The sequence below is a fragment of the Protopterus annectens genome, chromosome 12.part0, assembly GCF_019279795.1.
Source record: "Protopterus annectens isolate FY-2018-M chromosome 12.part0, PAN1.0, whole genome shotgun sequence".
NCBI lineage: Eukaryota > Metazoa > Chordata > Ceratodontiformes > Protopteridae > Protopterus > Protopterus annectens.
In genome coordinates this window covers 1,113,782,408-1,113,798,888 of record NC_056746.1, presented here as the reverse complement: position 1 = coordinate 1,113,798,888, position 16,481 = coordinate 1,113,782,408, and the positions used below count along the sequence as shown (strand labels likewise).

Here is a 16,481-nt window from a genome sequence, read left to right as displayed (position 1 = left end):
AGAAAGCATATAGAAAAGGCAATAGAATGCACATAGAAAAGACAATGAACTCTTGTGTCACGTATGAATTACAGCAATTTCTATCTCACCTTTTTTGTTGTAGCATTTATAATTGTGTCATGTACATGCTTTGTCTGGCAATGCATTCTTAACTTGATTTGAAAATGTAATGAATCATAAAATGCTAAATGCTATAATATCATGTCTTGCTGTTTATTTTTGATGCTTTAATATTGTGTACATATATAAATGTAACTTTTTATATGTATATATTTTAGTTTGTACTTAAACATATACAAAAATGTCTGTCGTATGTTGCCATTGGTCCAGGCTGTGGCCAAAAAAGGTCTTGTAGTAGTCCACCAATCAGACAAACTTATAAATAAATAAAACAGATAAACATATTGGTCCAAAACATGTAGTGGTACTTCTAATTCTTTAAAAAACTTGACTCATAATTAGTTAGCAGCTCTGTTATATGTATTTTATAGTAATATGTATGGTATGCTACATCTCCTGGTAGATGTGAGAGTGAGGCTTTGAGGAACTGAAGTCTGTACTCCTTCCTGGCTTTGGGGAACTTAGGTCTGTAGCACTTCCAGGTTTTGGAGAGACGGGCTCTCAGTCCCTTTCAAGCTCTGGGAAGTTGAACTTTTTGTCTCTTCCAGGTTTTTGGGAAGTTGTGATCTGTATCCCTATTAGGTTTTATGGAGTTAAGGTCTCCACTGTTTTCAGGCTTTGGGGATCTGTCATCTGTATCCCTTCCATGGCTTGAGGAGTTGAGTCTGCACCCCCTCTGGGTACTGCTTATTGTCTAATAAGCTGCTGTGACACTGCCACATCTAGCTGCAGTGAAGGTATGTGCAGGGCTATAGTTTTGCACTTTAGATTGCAGTGTAGTACATACTGCACAGGGGTCTGTGATGCATGTCACCCTTTAGTTGCCTCAGTGGTGCAGACTGCACTCCTTCCAACTTTCCAGATGTGCTAAGACAGAAATGAGACAGCACCAGGAAGCAGTGGTGCAAGAGGAGGAGGTGTAGAATTATGGTCAAATGTTGAAGTTTGTCTATTGTACCTTCTTAGCATTAGCTTGGCATTGCTTCTTGAGATAATGACTTCATACTGTAATGTGATGTTATTTGCAGTTTTGCACTTTTCTTCATAAATAATTTCAAAGTTCTTAAAACCACTATGTATTTTGCCTACAAACAGTTTTCTGTATTGCAGATTTTTTGACACCATGGCCTGCATACTTCTCCTGGGGAATAGGTAGAGATGCATGCACTTGAGGCACACAATATGGTATGATTTCCATGGATAAGACTGGTAAAATCACCACTGAGTACTTTGGGGAGATGTAAAGAGCTGCTTGGAGGAAGCTTCCTCCTGCAGAAGTGATGGAATGTCTTCCATGGTTAGCACATTGAAAAACTGCCTTACTGGTGTCTCACGAGGTGCACATGGGAAGTAGGGCTTAAGTGTAACAACCACGGAACTTTTCTGATGGGTATCTAAATGATTGTCTCTCCCAGTTGACCCTAATTCCAATGATGGGGAACAAATGGGCTAATTGACAGGGAGAGGGCTGATGACCAAGAGACGGCAGGGGCAAAGTATGTTAAAAATAAAGATAACGAACTCCTGGTTTTAAAATATACATTTTTTTGTGCATCATCTATGTCTGTTATTTTCCTGACTATTCCTCCTTTATTTCTAACCTTTGTCTTAGTTGCCTCGCTTTACTTTTGATCTTAGCTAAACCTTTTAGTTAATAGTTCCTTATGTTGAATATTGTACTGCTTTGACATGCTACTTTCATAACCCAGTCAGATAATACATTGATTCATGTGACAGACTCACATATATTCATGGGTAAGTACAATCCTCCTAACTCTCCAGAAATTTGCAGAATATCCAGATTTTTGTCCCATATTTTTGGTCTGTTCCTCATAAAATTTGTGATTTTCCTGAAAAATCATTGAGGATTGAAGTGACTAAATAATGACGGTCATTTGAGTGTCAGACTACATATGCTTCAGAAAATGCATGTTAATGTAAAACATGTAATTCCAAAAACTTTCTAAGTTCATAAGAAGAATATTTAAGATATGTCCCTAATGTTGGGCCTTTGTCTCCCTCCCTATTTTTATTTTTGTCCAGAATTCTTGTGGCAAGCATTTGAGAGGTATGTCCAAGTACTGGGCAATCAGTCTGCTGACCATTACAAGCCTAACTAATAACCCATGCAGAGAACCCACGCTGACTTTGATTTGAAGCCCAGGAGGTGTCATATGGCTCATGGATTTAATAGTGTAGTTCTGTTTCTGTGCTTCTGTTTCTATATATATCTTACATGAATGCCTCAAATACTCATTAAAAATGATCCTTTCCAGACCAACTTACTGAAATTGTCTGCCAGTTGACACTATTTTTGTTTGTAGCCTAATGACTCCCATTAATGAAGCATTATAGACTGAAGAAAATCACAGTAAAGTGCAAAACTAGTCACCGTCACATGTTGCCAAGACAAATAGAATAGGATTCTGCCACCGATCACAGCATCAACATGTCCTAAAATGAGTTATATCAGGTTGCATCATATGCTTTTGTATTCTCCTCTTTAATAACAAGTTAACTTCTTCTTTCGGCTTTTCTCAGTTAGGGGTCGCCACAGTGGATCACCTGTCTGCTTATGATTCGCAGTGGAGTTTTACAGTGTAGAGTTGCCAGCCCAGCACCCAACCTTCCACAGAAGGCACACACACATGCATGCACACACTCATGCCTAGGGCCAATTTAGAGTGTCCAGTCCACCTACAGCATGTCCTTGGGATGTGGGAGGAAACTGGAGCACCCAGAGGAAACCCATGCGACCACAGGGAGGACATGCAGACTCCACTCAGAAGGCACCCCAGCCGAAGACTGAATCAGAGAACCTCTTGCTGTGAGGCAACGAGGCAATAACGCTAACCGCTGCACCACCATGGCCACCCTAATAACAATAGTACAGTTCTTATTATTATTAATTTAAACAGGATTCTGGAAATTAGAACTTCATCTCTTTAAACATAGACTCATTTATTCAGCAATCATGAAATGTGAGAGTTGGTAATACATACAGATTAGTATGCTGGGAGCACAATCATTTTCAGACCTGTAGTGTGGTAAATTGATGATGGTTCATAGAAACAGTTTTGCTAGACTGTTTAGAAACTGGCAGAGCTTCTTAAGGAAATTTAGAGAATGGGCAAGCTGTACATCAACATCTAAAACAGAGTAAACAAACCAGGAAAGAATGCATACTGCAGAGGCTCCAAACCACAATTCCAGCAGAAAAACAATTACAGAGAAACACTCAGAAGCTGAAAGAAATGTTTGATTTTAGCACTTTCATTTTAATAAGTACAAAACTTCTTCACATAAGGTAGTGAAAAAAAAAAACGCCTGCGGCATCGGACCACATAACATCCCTGTGCAGGTGTTAATTACAAATGAACACGCACCCTGTCGGCCATTATTGCTTATGTTACTTACATAAGGTGCAACATCCTTAGGGTAGGCTTTGTCTTGTTGGGAAAGTGGTATTTAGTCTCAACCTATGTGGCTGGGTCAGGACTGGTTCATTCCCAGTCATGGGTTTGTCAGTTCAGAGAAATGTTTCAAGTGAATTTCTGTTTTATGCTGCCTATATCTAATTGCTGCTCACAGGAACGTTGACCTGCACTGAACATGTTTTGAATGATTTGCTCTAATACTGTAGTGTATGTAGACACAAAGAGCTGCATGAAATCTACTCTTTTAAAACTTACGCACTATGATTCATTGAAGGCTGATGTAGGAAAAACTTTTGCATACACTAGAATCGGAACCTTGCAAAGATAAAAAAATTCATGTCTACTTTTCTGTTCCTTACTAAACCAGCAATTTGACAGATATTATTTGCACTGCTTCCAAGTAAATTCTGAAGTGCACTGTATAGCAACTGTTAAAAACTAACAATTAAAGCAGTGTAAATACCAATGTTGGTTTCATTAGCCACTTATTAGCTTGGGATCTCACTACAGTTTCGGTAAGAAGCTTCCCTGCAACTGCACATGAGCAGAGTAACTCCTGAAGTCCGAGTTGTTGTCTGCTTTGCTCCCCACAAATCCCCCCCTCCAATTCCACAGTCACCCTCCACATCCACGCCTTTATTCCAGTTGGTCTCCTCCCATTATCCACCCATAACCCTCCTGTCATTAAAAATATGCTCCTTACATTACCATATTCTCTGCATATGCTGCATAAACGTAGGCTACATTTTAATGTATTTCAACAGCTCCCTAAAACCACTTAAATCTGCAAACACTCAAATCTCTACCTTTACCATATCAAATCATTAACAAATAATACATATCTATAGCCACCATGAAAATCATATCTGCTTATCCCTCAGACTCTACTTCTCCTATTGTAACTCTATATTGCTTCTTATCACTACCCTCTTATACCACTTCTTTCAACTAAAGTACACCTTCTAAACCAAACAGCAACCATTAATTACTCCTTCCCCACTTCTAGCTTCACCCTATCCTTTTTAAGCAGAGATACCTCTTTAAGGACTGTCTCCAAAATATCTACATAAAATAAAGAAAAATTAAATCCCACTGCTTTAACGCCTGTAAAATGGCTATTATGCAGCTGTGGGGAGATGTCCACTCTAAGCATGGACTAACCCACCCATTAACCCTAATAGACCACCCTACATCACAAATAATCAGTTATCTATAATGAAGACTCAAACTCTTCAGTTTTAACATTAGTAACATATGCTACAAATGACTTGAACTTAACTCATGGATAGCCATCTACTGGCCTGATATCCTTATTCTCACTGAAACATGGCTAAAGCTGGAAGTCAAAGACAACCTCATTCTTCCACTCAGCTACAATATTTTAAGGCTAGATAGAAAAACAAAAAAAGGAAGTGTATCTGTCATCATCTATCCCAAACAATTACTGTTCCTGTACGCACACTCCACCCCCAATTTAACAGTTGTGAAATACTGATATCCTACTTAAAAATAATCTCCCATAAAAGTCTCTGCATCATAGCTGTCTATATTCCCCTTATGACAAAAGTACTATAGTTGAAGACATCCTGTCTTGGGCTTCTGACATCCATCAAGAAACAATCATCCTAAGAAACCCAAACATTGACTGGCAAGTACTTAATAATCTCACCTCTCAAAAAGTAAGAAAAGCAAATGCAGTACCAGATCGCACAACTATTTTTATTATTAAAACAAATAAGTGCTTTCATCCCGAGCTTAGTGTATTGGGAACGTCATCAGATTTACCCACCTTACCTCTCCCTGTATTAATCGCTTCACCTTCACGTAGCTAATTATGTCTCCAACTAGATACAACAATCCATTGAATACTTACTCAACCCCTAACTGGATTCTAACAGCCCATTCCAACAATATAATCAGAACTGGCATCCTGCCAGATACCCTTAGTGACCACCACCCTTCCTCAGACAATCGCACTCTCCAAAATCACATCTCTTTCAACTAGTTTGAAACCTGTCCAGATTCATTAAATAAATTGTCTCTTCCTCCTTTCAGATAATTAACTGGTCCTTTCTAAGGCATCTTCCACTAGATGAAGCTGCTTAACAATGCAGTAATTTTTTTTCAGTGTACTTAATGAACAAGTCACACTAAGACAAAAAGGTTAAAAGCTCATCTAGCTCCATGGCTCACTCAAAAAATTAAGCAACAAATGAGGGAAAGAGGCAAACTTTCAAAAGCACAGATCACTATCAAATAACTGCATTTATATCAGCAATACAGGCATCTATGTAATCATACTAAATCTCTTATAAATGCTAATAGGAAGCAATTTTATCTCAAGTTGCAAAAAAGTCATCAAGAAAATCCTAAAAAGTTTTGGAGTCAGTTAATGAGTTCAAGTAAACATTGAGTCTAGGTGATTTTGTCACATTGACTGTTGTTGATATGACCACCCCCATCTCCGTGTAAAAATGGGAAAAGGGGGGTTTTGCCTGCAACAATTAATGAGCTCTTAAAACCTGGCAAAACCACACAACCCAGTCCTTGGTCAACAACATCAAATGAGCAGAACCACAAACTTTAACATAGGTTTTGTACAAGCAGCAGCACCTCTAATCAAAAATATTGGCAATTACCCACAATCAACTTCTTTATCACAAAAGCACATTATCTAGCAAACTCATACTGACCTCTACCATCAAAAATATATCCTCAAATTAAAGCCAAGTATCTTACTGGATGACAAACACACAAATGAATACATTAAAATTGCTACCAGTGCCTTGGCGTACCCTATTTCATTTTTAATAAACAGATCCCTGTAAGAATCCAATGTACCAAACATTTTATAAAAGCAGATATCATACCTATTCATGAAGGTGGACATTATACTAGCATGAAAAAATACATAACCATTTTGTTAATACCACTGTTTTAGAATTCTTGAAAAATGTATTTACAATTAACTTCTCTAATATCTACTGAATAAGAACATCCTTTCCACAGCTCAACATAGATTCTGTCCACACAGGCACAGCACTTCTTGCATTTCTTAATACCACCAGTCATCACAGGAATAAAGGTAATCCAGCCTCAGCAATTGTCTTGCACTTATCAAAAGCATTCAATATGTCACACCAGAAACAACTACAAATGCTTACACAGCACAGACTCAGTAGCTGTGCTTCTGAATGGTTTTGTAGCTACCTAAGCAACAGATCTCAATCTGTGAAATGGAGCAATTCATGCTTCCCATCCCCTTCCTGCCAGTGTCTGTACTCGTTTCTTAAGGTTCTATGCATGGTACCTTTCTTTTCAGCATATTTATCAATGACCTCCCAAATGCAATCAAGCAAGCCTCAATATGATTTTGACCACAACCAAATCTGCTCCATCCCTAATTTAACTGAACTCCAAATATTAGCTCAAACCATCTTCCTCTTAATAGAAAACTGCCTCAAGAACTCTCAGCTGGTACTGAATCCCAACAAAACAAAATTCACACTTCACAATTAGGCACCACTCTAACAAAAATCTCTTCCCAGTTACATCAGTGAAGGAAACAAAAAATGCAGTTGGTTACCAATACTAAACTTCTGGGAGTCATAATAAGTTGATAGGTTCATAGATACATACTACGCTAGCTGGTCTTGTGGGCCATTGTACGCTTAGCTAGTTTCCCTTTTGGTGATTGAATTAACTGTCCTGTTTGGTTTTAGATTGGCCCTACCATCCCATGGTTGATAATTGTATATCACCCGTAGGGAGAATAAAGGGGTAATACCATAGATAATTTGAGGGGAATAGTGTGAGGGATAAAGCTTTTGTGAGCTGCTCCTGTCCATTAGTAGTACAGGGGCAGTCCTGGGGTGAATTTTCTAATACCCATAGATAGATACAAGTTGTGCTTGAATATAGATAGGGATGAGTTGTCTGCTCCAGAGCAGCACTATACTCTTGGAGATATACATGTCCCTCTGAACTCTTCTGATATTGCAGAAGAATTAGATCCCTACACCAAGTATTTCTGATACCATTTGACTTGCTGATATGCAGTAGGTCTATCAGTACTGGGTCGGAGGATGTCTTGTATGCTAGATTTAGCAGTCTCTAGGATACTGAGTATAGTGACAGGGCTTTGAGTCAGTCCATGTAGGACATGTTGTTTAGGGCTTGATGCCTTTTAGTATGGTATCCCTGTGGGTCTTACAGTTGTTGGATGTGTCTGGACAGATAAATGTCAAGGTGGGGGGGGGTTACACCTAATGAGGGCTGAGTAAAGAGGAACATTGACATCTCTAGATCTAGACACAATCACTTTCTTTATAAGCTCAGCAATATAGAAGGACTTTCTTATGACAGTGGGCACATGTTGGTCAAATGTTAGGTCACTGACCACATAAGTTCTCAAGTCCTGAACAACTGGGTCAGTTGTCAGGGGTATATTGTCAATGTAGTAGTTCCTCAATAATAGTTGAAAACCTCCACTTTCAATTTACTATTAAGAAAACCCACCAAAAACTAGGTCTGCTGTTTAGAGTAAAGCCCTTCCACTGCCAGAGCAGTTCAACTTCCATTATTTGTGTTTACTAACTTGCAGGCAACACAGTTAAGTAATGAAGAGCAATGCTACAACAAAATCACAAACTTTACAGCTAACACATCAACCAGAACCCTCAACATCTCTGTCCTGAAACTATCTAACTGGATGGAAGTACATAATCACTTTACCAATTATATAAAAGCTGCTCACAACATACTGCATTTTCCCAGAGGATGCCCCTCATTAAAAAATCTACTACAGTGGTAGCAAATAGACAGCTTTGAGCTACAAACAAATACCTGGTCCAAAAACTACTGCTGACCTTTTATATTTTAATCTTGTATCCAAAATTTGGAACTCATTTCCATCATCCATCAAATAACAATCTGTTTCTACTATATTTGAAGGACAATTGAAACAACAGCTCAAAGACTCCTGGCTTTGCTCCTGCTCCAACTCCATTGATTAGCCACCTCTCATGGAAGACTCTTATCCCCTTCCTCCTCCCTTACTGGGCCAGTAATATCCCCTTTTCCTCTGTATAATTTGTATGGATTACTGACAACTTAGTTCTACTGCCAATTTCCATCTCATTTGACTAACTTACCACTATCTGACCAAACCAATGTTGTTCCTTTTAGCAGCTCTAGCCCTCTCTTATATTATTTACTCTCCCTCTGTCTAAAGCTCTCATTAACCCTCACCACTCAAATCATGCCCTACAATAATCCACATTCAGCCTGAGGTTTATTATGTCCATAAATGACCATAACCTCTTAACTTGCTTAAGCTAATCTTCTCTTCCACTTGCCTAATGTAAAATGTTAAACTGCTACTCTAATAACTACTTGATGCTCTGTGTAACATTTCTATTTAATAAATATCTAACCTGGAATTTTTCTGTATTTTCATAATTATCTTTGTAAAATGTGTTCTACATATGCATATTTTTCTGTATTTTGGAGCTTTATTTCCACAGGTCTCCACTGAATAGTGGTTATGTTATGTTGAATCAGACTTTCTGGGTAAACAGATGTAAATAAATCAATAAGTAAATAAAGTGCCAGTATACAAACTGTATGCTTTTATTGTCTACTTTATAGCTTGTGTGGCTTCTATTATCCACATGTATCACCAGACCCTTTTCATCTATAATTAGTTTGGTCACATAGTGACCTGGACAATGACTGATGTTTTATTTGCTCAGTTTACATAAATGTATACTTCCATTTTTAAAACAAAACTTGTTTGCAATAGTCCATGCTTGGAAAAGATCTGAATGGTAATGTAATGTCTTCAGAGCAATATAATTATTAACAATATGTACTTTAACATTGTCTCCGTGCATTATCATTCAAGTACTATCATTTAGTTCTGCTTTTACTGATAATTTCTTTAATGCTTCATAATTGCTAAATATGTGGCACTGTATTTTTTCTTTTAATTGCCATACTTCCTTCTGTAATAGCTTGGAATAAATTAGATGAGGGCACTTGCCTGGTTAAAAAAGTATGTGCTGCAACTCTTCTCAGTCTGCACCAAATGTGTGTTAAGACTTGAACAATTGATTTTTAAAATAATTTCTGTAAATACTTGCATTTCAGTGGTCTTCTGGTTTTGTGAATTTGGTGTTCTGTTCTTGCATGGAATTTCTACATCATTGGCAACTGTGGTGGCATCATGTGGTAAGAGTGTTGAACTCCCATGTCTTGCTGAGAAGACAGACTACAGGGCAGTGAGCTGGTACAAGGTAAGGAGTCGCTTTGTTTTACAGATATATCATGGATATAGCTTTATTGGTATATGGGTAAATATCTTTTTACCAAAAAGGTAAATACTTTGCACTGGGGACATTCTTGGCTCTTGTAGTGATACAGGTGTATTGGGGACATTCTTGGCTCTTGTAGTGATACAGGTGTATTGTATTAAATAACTCCAAGTTATCCCTGGATCTCACCTTGTAAGTGATCCAATTTCACTATTGTGTAGTGTCAAACAATAGCCTTTTTCTTTGCATTTACCTTTTGGAAAACACAATTAATTCCTGCCTCACCATCTGCCCTGAGACAGGTCTTATTAGTCAAGCTAAAATTCTCCGCTGACAGTGCTTTTGTTGTCTCCCACAGCATTATAAAATCACTCTTTTTTCATGTACCTCACCTAAATCAGATTTGATGCCCACTGTGTCATTACAGCCATATCCTCATATTGCACTATTCTGTTTTGTATACTTCTTGCAGATCTTGCAGCTGAAGAAAAAAGAACAAAAGTAGTATTAATTAATGAAATAGCTACACTTAACTGGAGTGTCCTGTGTACAGAAAGACATAAAGTCATACAATATAAGGATATGCAAGCTGTAGCTAGAGCAATATGGAATAAAAACACCCTCATACTTTCAGTAGTGGTAGGAGCAACAGGGCTAATAAAAAATTCAAGCATACGTTAATATGCTAACAATATGTACAACTCCATATAAACTACAGAAGGTGGCAGTTCTGGGTAATTGCAAGTGCTGAGAAGAGCAGGCTTTGCAAACATCAAAAAGTGAAGCAACTCTAATTTCAAGAACTTTAGTCATGTCTTGACTTAGGAATCGAGTCCATTCTTAAGTTGTTTATACGGAGAAATTAAAAATGATTAAGGTGATACAATCTATGACTCTAACTGTCACAATGTTCCTGATCCTCTGTTTCATTTATTTTCCCCTGCTAAATAATGTTTAGCACAGATGTTATCTTCATTAGTATTATCACTCCTTTTAGCAAATAACTTATTTACCCCACTGTTTCTAAGCAGTTCCTCTTGATACTTTCCAAGGACTTTAACAAAATTGATACCACTTAACCCTTCTACTGTCAAGCCTTGTGCTCATCTTTCTTTTCATGGACACTGCAAGTTTTCATGCATAACACATTATATATTGCACATCTGCTCTCTCTGTCTTTGTCATGTACTGCATAAATATACTCTACAAGTATAGCTTCTTTTCCTGCATTCTGACCTTTACTTTCTTAAATTTGAAGAGGTGCCAGTAATCTTATGTTATTGTATCTTCCAGTTCAGACCTTTTACCCACTAATCTGTTAATATGATAAACTAGTTTTATTTTACAATGCACAGCAACTCGTTCAGGGTAGGAGTTGTGATTGAATTACATTTCATGCCACTGTTCAGTGATCTTAAGAACAGAGAAATAATCTTTCAGACATTTTCATAGATCTCCCCCCATAGGACAGTATTGCACTACTGTAGTGTGATCTCGGAGTTGTTATATTTAATTTACGGGGGTGTAGGGGACTCTAGGGGGCTTGCCCCCCCCTGCAGAAATGTAGTACAAAGTGTGTTTACTACTTTGGTGTTTTAGGTGGCGGGGATGTTATTTACATGTGATTTGTAGGTTTTGCAGTTGTGATGCAAAGTTTCAATGTTATAAAATTTGATGTTATAGGTTCATAGGTTTATACTAGGCTATCTACCCTAAGGCATTTATAAGCCTAGCCCAAAGTTATGTGGCTTACGCCACCCCTTATGTTAGAAATAATGTGCCCATTAGTTTGTTGTGCCTCTGTCCAGCAGTGACACAGAGATGATTTCCGGGGTAAACCTACGATCTCCCATCCACCGGTCAAGATTTCTCTTGAACAGAGCCAGCGAGGTGCTCTGCCTCACATGGACCGGGATTTTATTCCACAGCATGGGGAGTCTCTGGGTGATAAATCTATCCCTCCAGCACGTCCTATTTATATCTGTGCTAAGGTTTAAGTCACTTGCTCTAGTGGTTCTGGTGGATTTGGATTTTTTGAGGTGGAGCATGTCCATTAATTCCGGGTTGGTCATGGCCTTGTATGTCAGGCACAGGTCACCTCTGAGCAGACTGTATGAAACTGAATAGAGTTGGAGTTTCTTCAGTCTGGCAGTATTTGACAGGTTTTGGAGTCCCTTTATCCTTTTGGTGAGGAACTTTTGGGGTCTCTCCAATTGCTGCAGATGTCGGGTGAGATACATCCCGAATGGGGCATTGTACTCGATCATTGGTCTGATAAGTGAAGAATACAGGGGAACAATGACCTCACTTGATCTGGATGTGAATCCCTTCATGATCAGATGGGCAATGTAGAAGGTCTTTCGAACCACTTTAGCAACGTGAGTGTCAAACGAGAGGCCACTGTCAACCTGGGTACCCAGGTCCCTGATAACCTCTTCTGTGCTTAGTGAGTTGCCACCTATATGGTAGCTTGGGGTTACCTTGTTTTTCCCGAAGGGTATGACTATACACTTTTTTGCGTTTAACTTCAGGCCATGGCTCTGGCACCAGCTATCAGTTTCCGTGAGACCCCTCTGAAGGATGTCTGTGTCCGATGTACTATCCACTATGGCACCCAGTTTGCAGTCATCCGCAAACTTTGTCAGCCATAGTCCTCCTATGTTTGCCTGTACTTCTGAGAAGTAGATGCCGAATAATAGGGGGCCAAGGACTGAGCCCTGTGGGACACCACTTGTAACCGGCTTGGAGTCTGACATGGCTCCAGCAACTCTAACCCTGTGGGTTCTGTCCTTTAGCCAGTTTGCAACCCATCTTGTGACATATGGGTTTACATTTAAGCTGGTAAGTTTCTCTATGATACCCGAGTGGGGTATTGTGTCGAAAGCTTTTGCAAGGTCAAGGTAGGCTGTATGGACTGCCTTTCCTCATCAATGGCCTTGGTAACTGTTTCGAAGAAGTCGACCAAGTTCAAAAGGCAAGATCTGCCCTTGACAAAGCCAAACTGGGTTGGGTCCAAGGTCTGCAAGTCCCCTATGTCCTTGTTTATGAGTTCCATTATGATCCTCTCCATAGCTTTGCAGACCAGGCTTGTTAAGCTTATGGGGCGTAATTACCAGGGTCCGTGAGGCACCGCCTTTGTGGAGTGGGACCACAGTTGCTGTACGCCACTCCTTGGGCACATATCCTGTGGTAAGGCTAAGATTAAACAGCTGCCTTATGTGCGGTTTAGTTCTTCATTGAGTTCATGTAGCACACAGCCGGGGACACCATCCGTCCCATTGATGCTGTGTTTTTAGCTTTAGAGAGAGCAGCTTTCACCTGCGCATTTGAGATGTCTGGGAGGCTACACTCTGTTGGGATAGTTATCTCCCTTTTGGGGAGAGGGGTGAAGTTTGCGCTGAACCTGTCTGCCAGTATGTTGGCAATGTCTGTGGGTTCAGTGATTTTTGTATCATTTTGGACTAATTCTGAGCATATCTGGGAGTTTCCACCCAGGTTTCTGACATAGCTGAAGAAGGCCTTATGATTGTCTTTTGAATCTATGGCAATTTTTTTCTCAAAGTTGGCCTTGGATGATTTTATGAGGGAACATAGTTTCTTGCTAGTACTGATCAAAGATGCCTTCCCTTTTTGGGATTTTGCTCCATCATGTAATAGCTTTCTCCTCTTATTGTAAAGTTTGTTTATGGCTGGGGTCCACCAGACTGGACGTTTGCCCTTGGTGGAAAGAGTCTTGGTTTTATTTGGGATTGCCTGATCCATGCAGTCCTGAAGGTGTTCATAGAAGGCATTTGTAAGGGCTTCTGCAGCTTGGGTTGTGGTTTCCATTGGCTCGAGGGCCTTGAAGGATACCACACCTGTCTTGAGTAGTGAAGTTTGCTTTAGAGAAGTTCTTCACTGTGGTCTTTTTTGTTTGGGGTGGGGGCGGGATGTGGATTTCTAGTGAGATTAGTTTATGATCTGATCTCACTAAAGAGGGATATACTTCCGGTGTGGAGCATTTTGTCCCCATGTTTGTGATGATGAGATCTAGTATATTTTCTCCTCTTGTGGGGACGGTGACTAGTTGTTCCATGGCATTTGAATTTATGAATTCCAGGAACCTTTGGGCTAGAAAGTTGGGGCTTGAGTAATGTTTCCCAGTCTATATTCGGGTAGTTGAAGTCACCCAATATAATGGTGTTTGGTGATACATTTATACCCTCCAGTGTCTTCAGGAAGGCTGAGTGGGTTTTCTGAGTTTGAGAGGGTGGCCTGTAGCATGCTACAAATTGTAGAGCAGTTTTGCCTATGGTTAATTGCACCTGGATGGTTTCCGATGCTTCGTAGCCACCAACCTGGAGGTGTGGGTATCCTTGATGAATATGGATACACCCCCTCCTTTTGTGGTATGGTCCGGGTTTTGGGGCCGGAACGCATGATATGAGGTAAAACCCAATAGTGCCGGGGTGTTCTCAGGAGCCTTGAACCAGGTTTCAGTCACAGCACAGATATCAATGTTCTCCATACTGAGAAGGGCCTCGAGTGCGTGCATTTTGAGATTTAGACTTCTGGCATTGAGCAGCATTACCCTTAGTTTCTTCCCGTTTTTGTTTTCTAGGGTAGGTTTAGAATTTGAGCCTTGCCTAAAAAAGGCACTATGGGGGTGGCAAGAGCCTTAGCCAATATCTGGAATCCCATGGGTGACAGGTGCAAGCCGTCCCTTGCGAAGTAGCGTGGCTTGTCAAGCATGTCATCCCAAGCAGACAGACACTGGATCCCCTTTGAATGACACCAGAAATTAAGCCAATTGTTAAAGCTGATCATCTTGTCACTATATTGTGGCATCATTTGTGGTGAAGGAAGGATACTGCTCAGGGTCAGGGTCATACTTTCCTTGTCTACATAATCAGAGAGCTCCTCTATGTCTCTTTTCATGTAGTCCAGGGAGGTACGTCTCAGGTCGTTCACACCAGCATGGACAATGACTGTGTCATACTTGTACTTGCCATGGAGTGACCTAAGTGCTTGTGTTATGTGGCGGATTCTAGCGCCTGATAGGCAGCTTACCGTGACCTTCTCCTTGTTCAGCCTGGTGAGTGGGACGTCAGTGTGTCTGACTATGGAGTCACCTATGACAAGTATGTTTGGTGTTGTATTTGGCCTTAAGGGCAGTGACTGCTTTGCACACTGATTTTGTTTTTTATGTGCTGTTTGTGTGGTGTCTTGAGTTTGCAGTTGCTTGGGTGTCTGCTTTGGAGGCCTTTGCTGTTTAGGTAAATTTTTACTCGGAGCCTCCGAGTATGTCTTAGTGTGTTTATGTGTTTGATTCAGTGGTGTGGTTGAGTTATGTGAGACTTGTATTGTGGTGTGTGTAGTTGCCTTCTCCTCCTGCCTGGTCTTGCCAGTCCTGAGTTGAGAGAGCTCAGCCTCCAGTTTGGCTAAATAGCTGCATCTCTCACAAGTGTTAGTGTTATGTGGGAGGAGGAGAGGGTTGTCCATGTACATGAGGCAATTGTAACATTGCCTCAGAATTCCCAGATTCACCAACTGGGCAGGAGAGGACGCCAACATCTGACCCTTCGACATGCTAGAAAGAATTATGAGTTGGTATGAGACAGAAAAGTAGAGGGCTTAGCAGGGAAGTGGGCACTCCTGGGGGGTTTTGCAAGTGAGGGATTTGTATAATATAGGAGTGCTTGACCTGCAAAGAAAATGCTTATAAGACAAGGGATATGCTTTTAAGACAAGTGCTGAGCTTTTTGAGAAGAAAAAGCAATTAGGAACAAGTGCTGCGCTTTTTAGTGAAGGTGTAAACTGTTTAGGTTCCTAACAGAGCAGTTCTAAGGGAAAAATTGAAGAACAGACTTTATGGAGCCAGAAAAAGTTTAACCTTGTTAAACCGGCGCTGCCCGATGCTGCTCTAGTGGCAAGTCCGCGCTAAAGCACGTTAAGGCGTGCTTGATAGCAGGGGCTGGAAAGAAGCAGGAATAGACCCAAAACGGACAATAAAACTACAGTTTCAAGTCAGTAACCACTCCTACGGGGGCAGGGAAGCTGCTCAATGTTATTCACTGCCACTGATCAACAGAGAGACTTTCCTTTAGCCCAAGCAAAAATGGCCTCACAGAAACTTACAAACAGTTCAGGAAACAGCAAGCCTGTAACTGAACTTTTTTAAATCTCAGAAAAGTGGGAAAAAGCAAGATTTTTTTTGTTTTTGTTTTTCAGAGATAGCAGAGGTTCACAGGTAATATCAAGTTATAACAGTGCAGTAAATGACCCCACACAAGAGTGCTAGGTCAAGGACAGAAAATATGCAAGTTTTGAGAAAAAAACGATTTAAAATTAAGTGCAAACAGGAAATTCAGTAAACAACTTTTGGTTGTGCTCTAAATACAGCCACTAATGCAGAAATCAAGTTTAACAAGCCAGAAAATGCCCAAACTAGGCAGCTATGCAGAAAAACTTAGCAAATAAACAGAGAAAAAATACTTAAAATCTCAAAAGTGGCTCCCTTCTTCTCTCAGCATTTTCTCCTCTTGGTGGGTGCTTCACCAACAGCCAACAAGCCTGAAAAGACTTATGACTTTTAGATGTTATGGGTTTTAGATGTCTCAATGTTCTGAGC

At 40.0% G+C, this 16,481-nt stretch overlaps 1 protein-coding gene across 1 annotated transcript in view; it reads left to right on the top strand.

Moving 5' to 3' along the window:
• The window catches only part of LOC122817011, a 480,838-nt gene that overhangs the window by 112,175 nt on the left and 352,182 nt on the right, over positions 1-16,481 (top strand). The window contains exon 2 of the mRNA XM_044090121.1: positions 9,708-9,853. Coding sequence (XP_043946056.1) covers positions 9,708-9,853 — 146 coding nt within the window. The remainder of the gene's footprint in view (positions 1-9,707; positions 9,854-16,481) is intronic.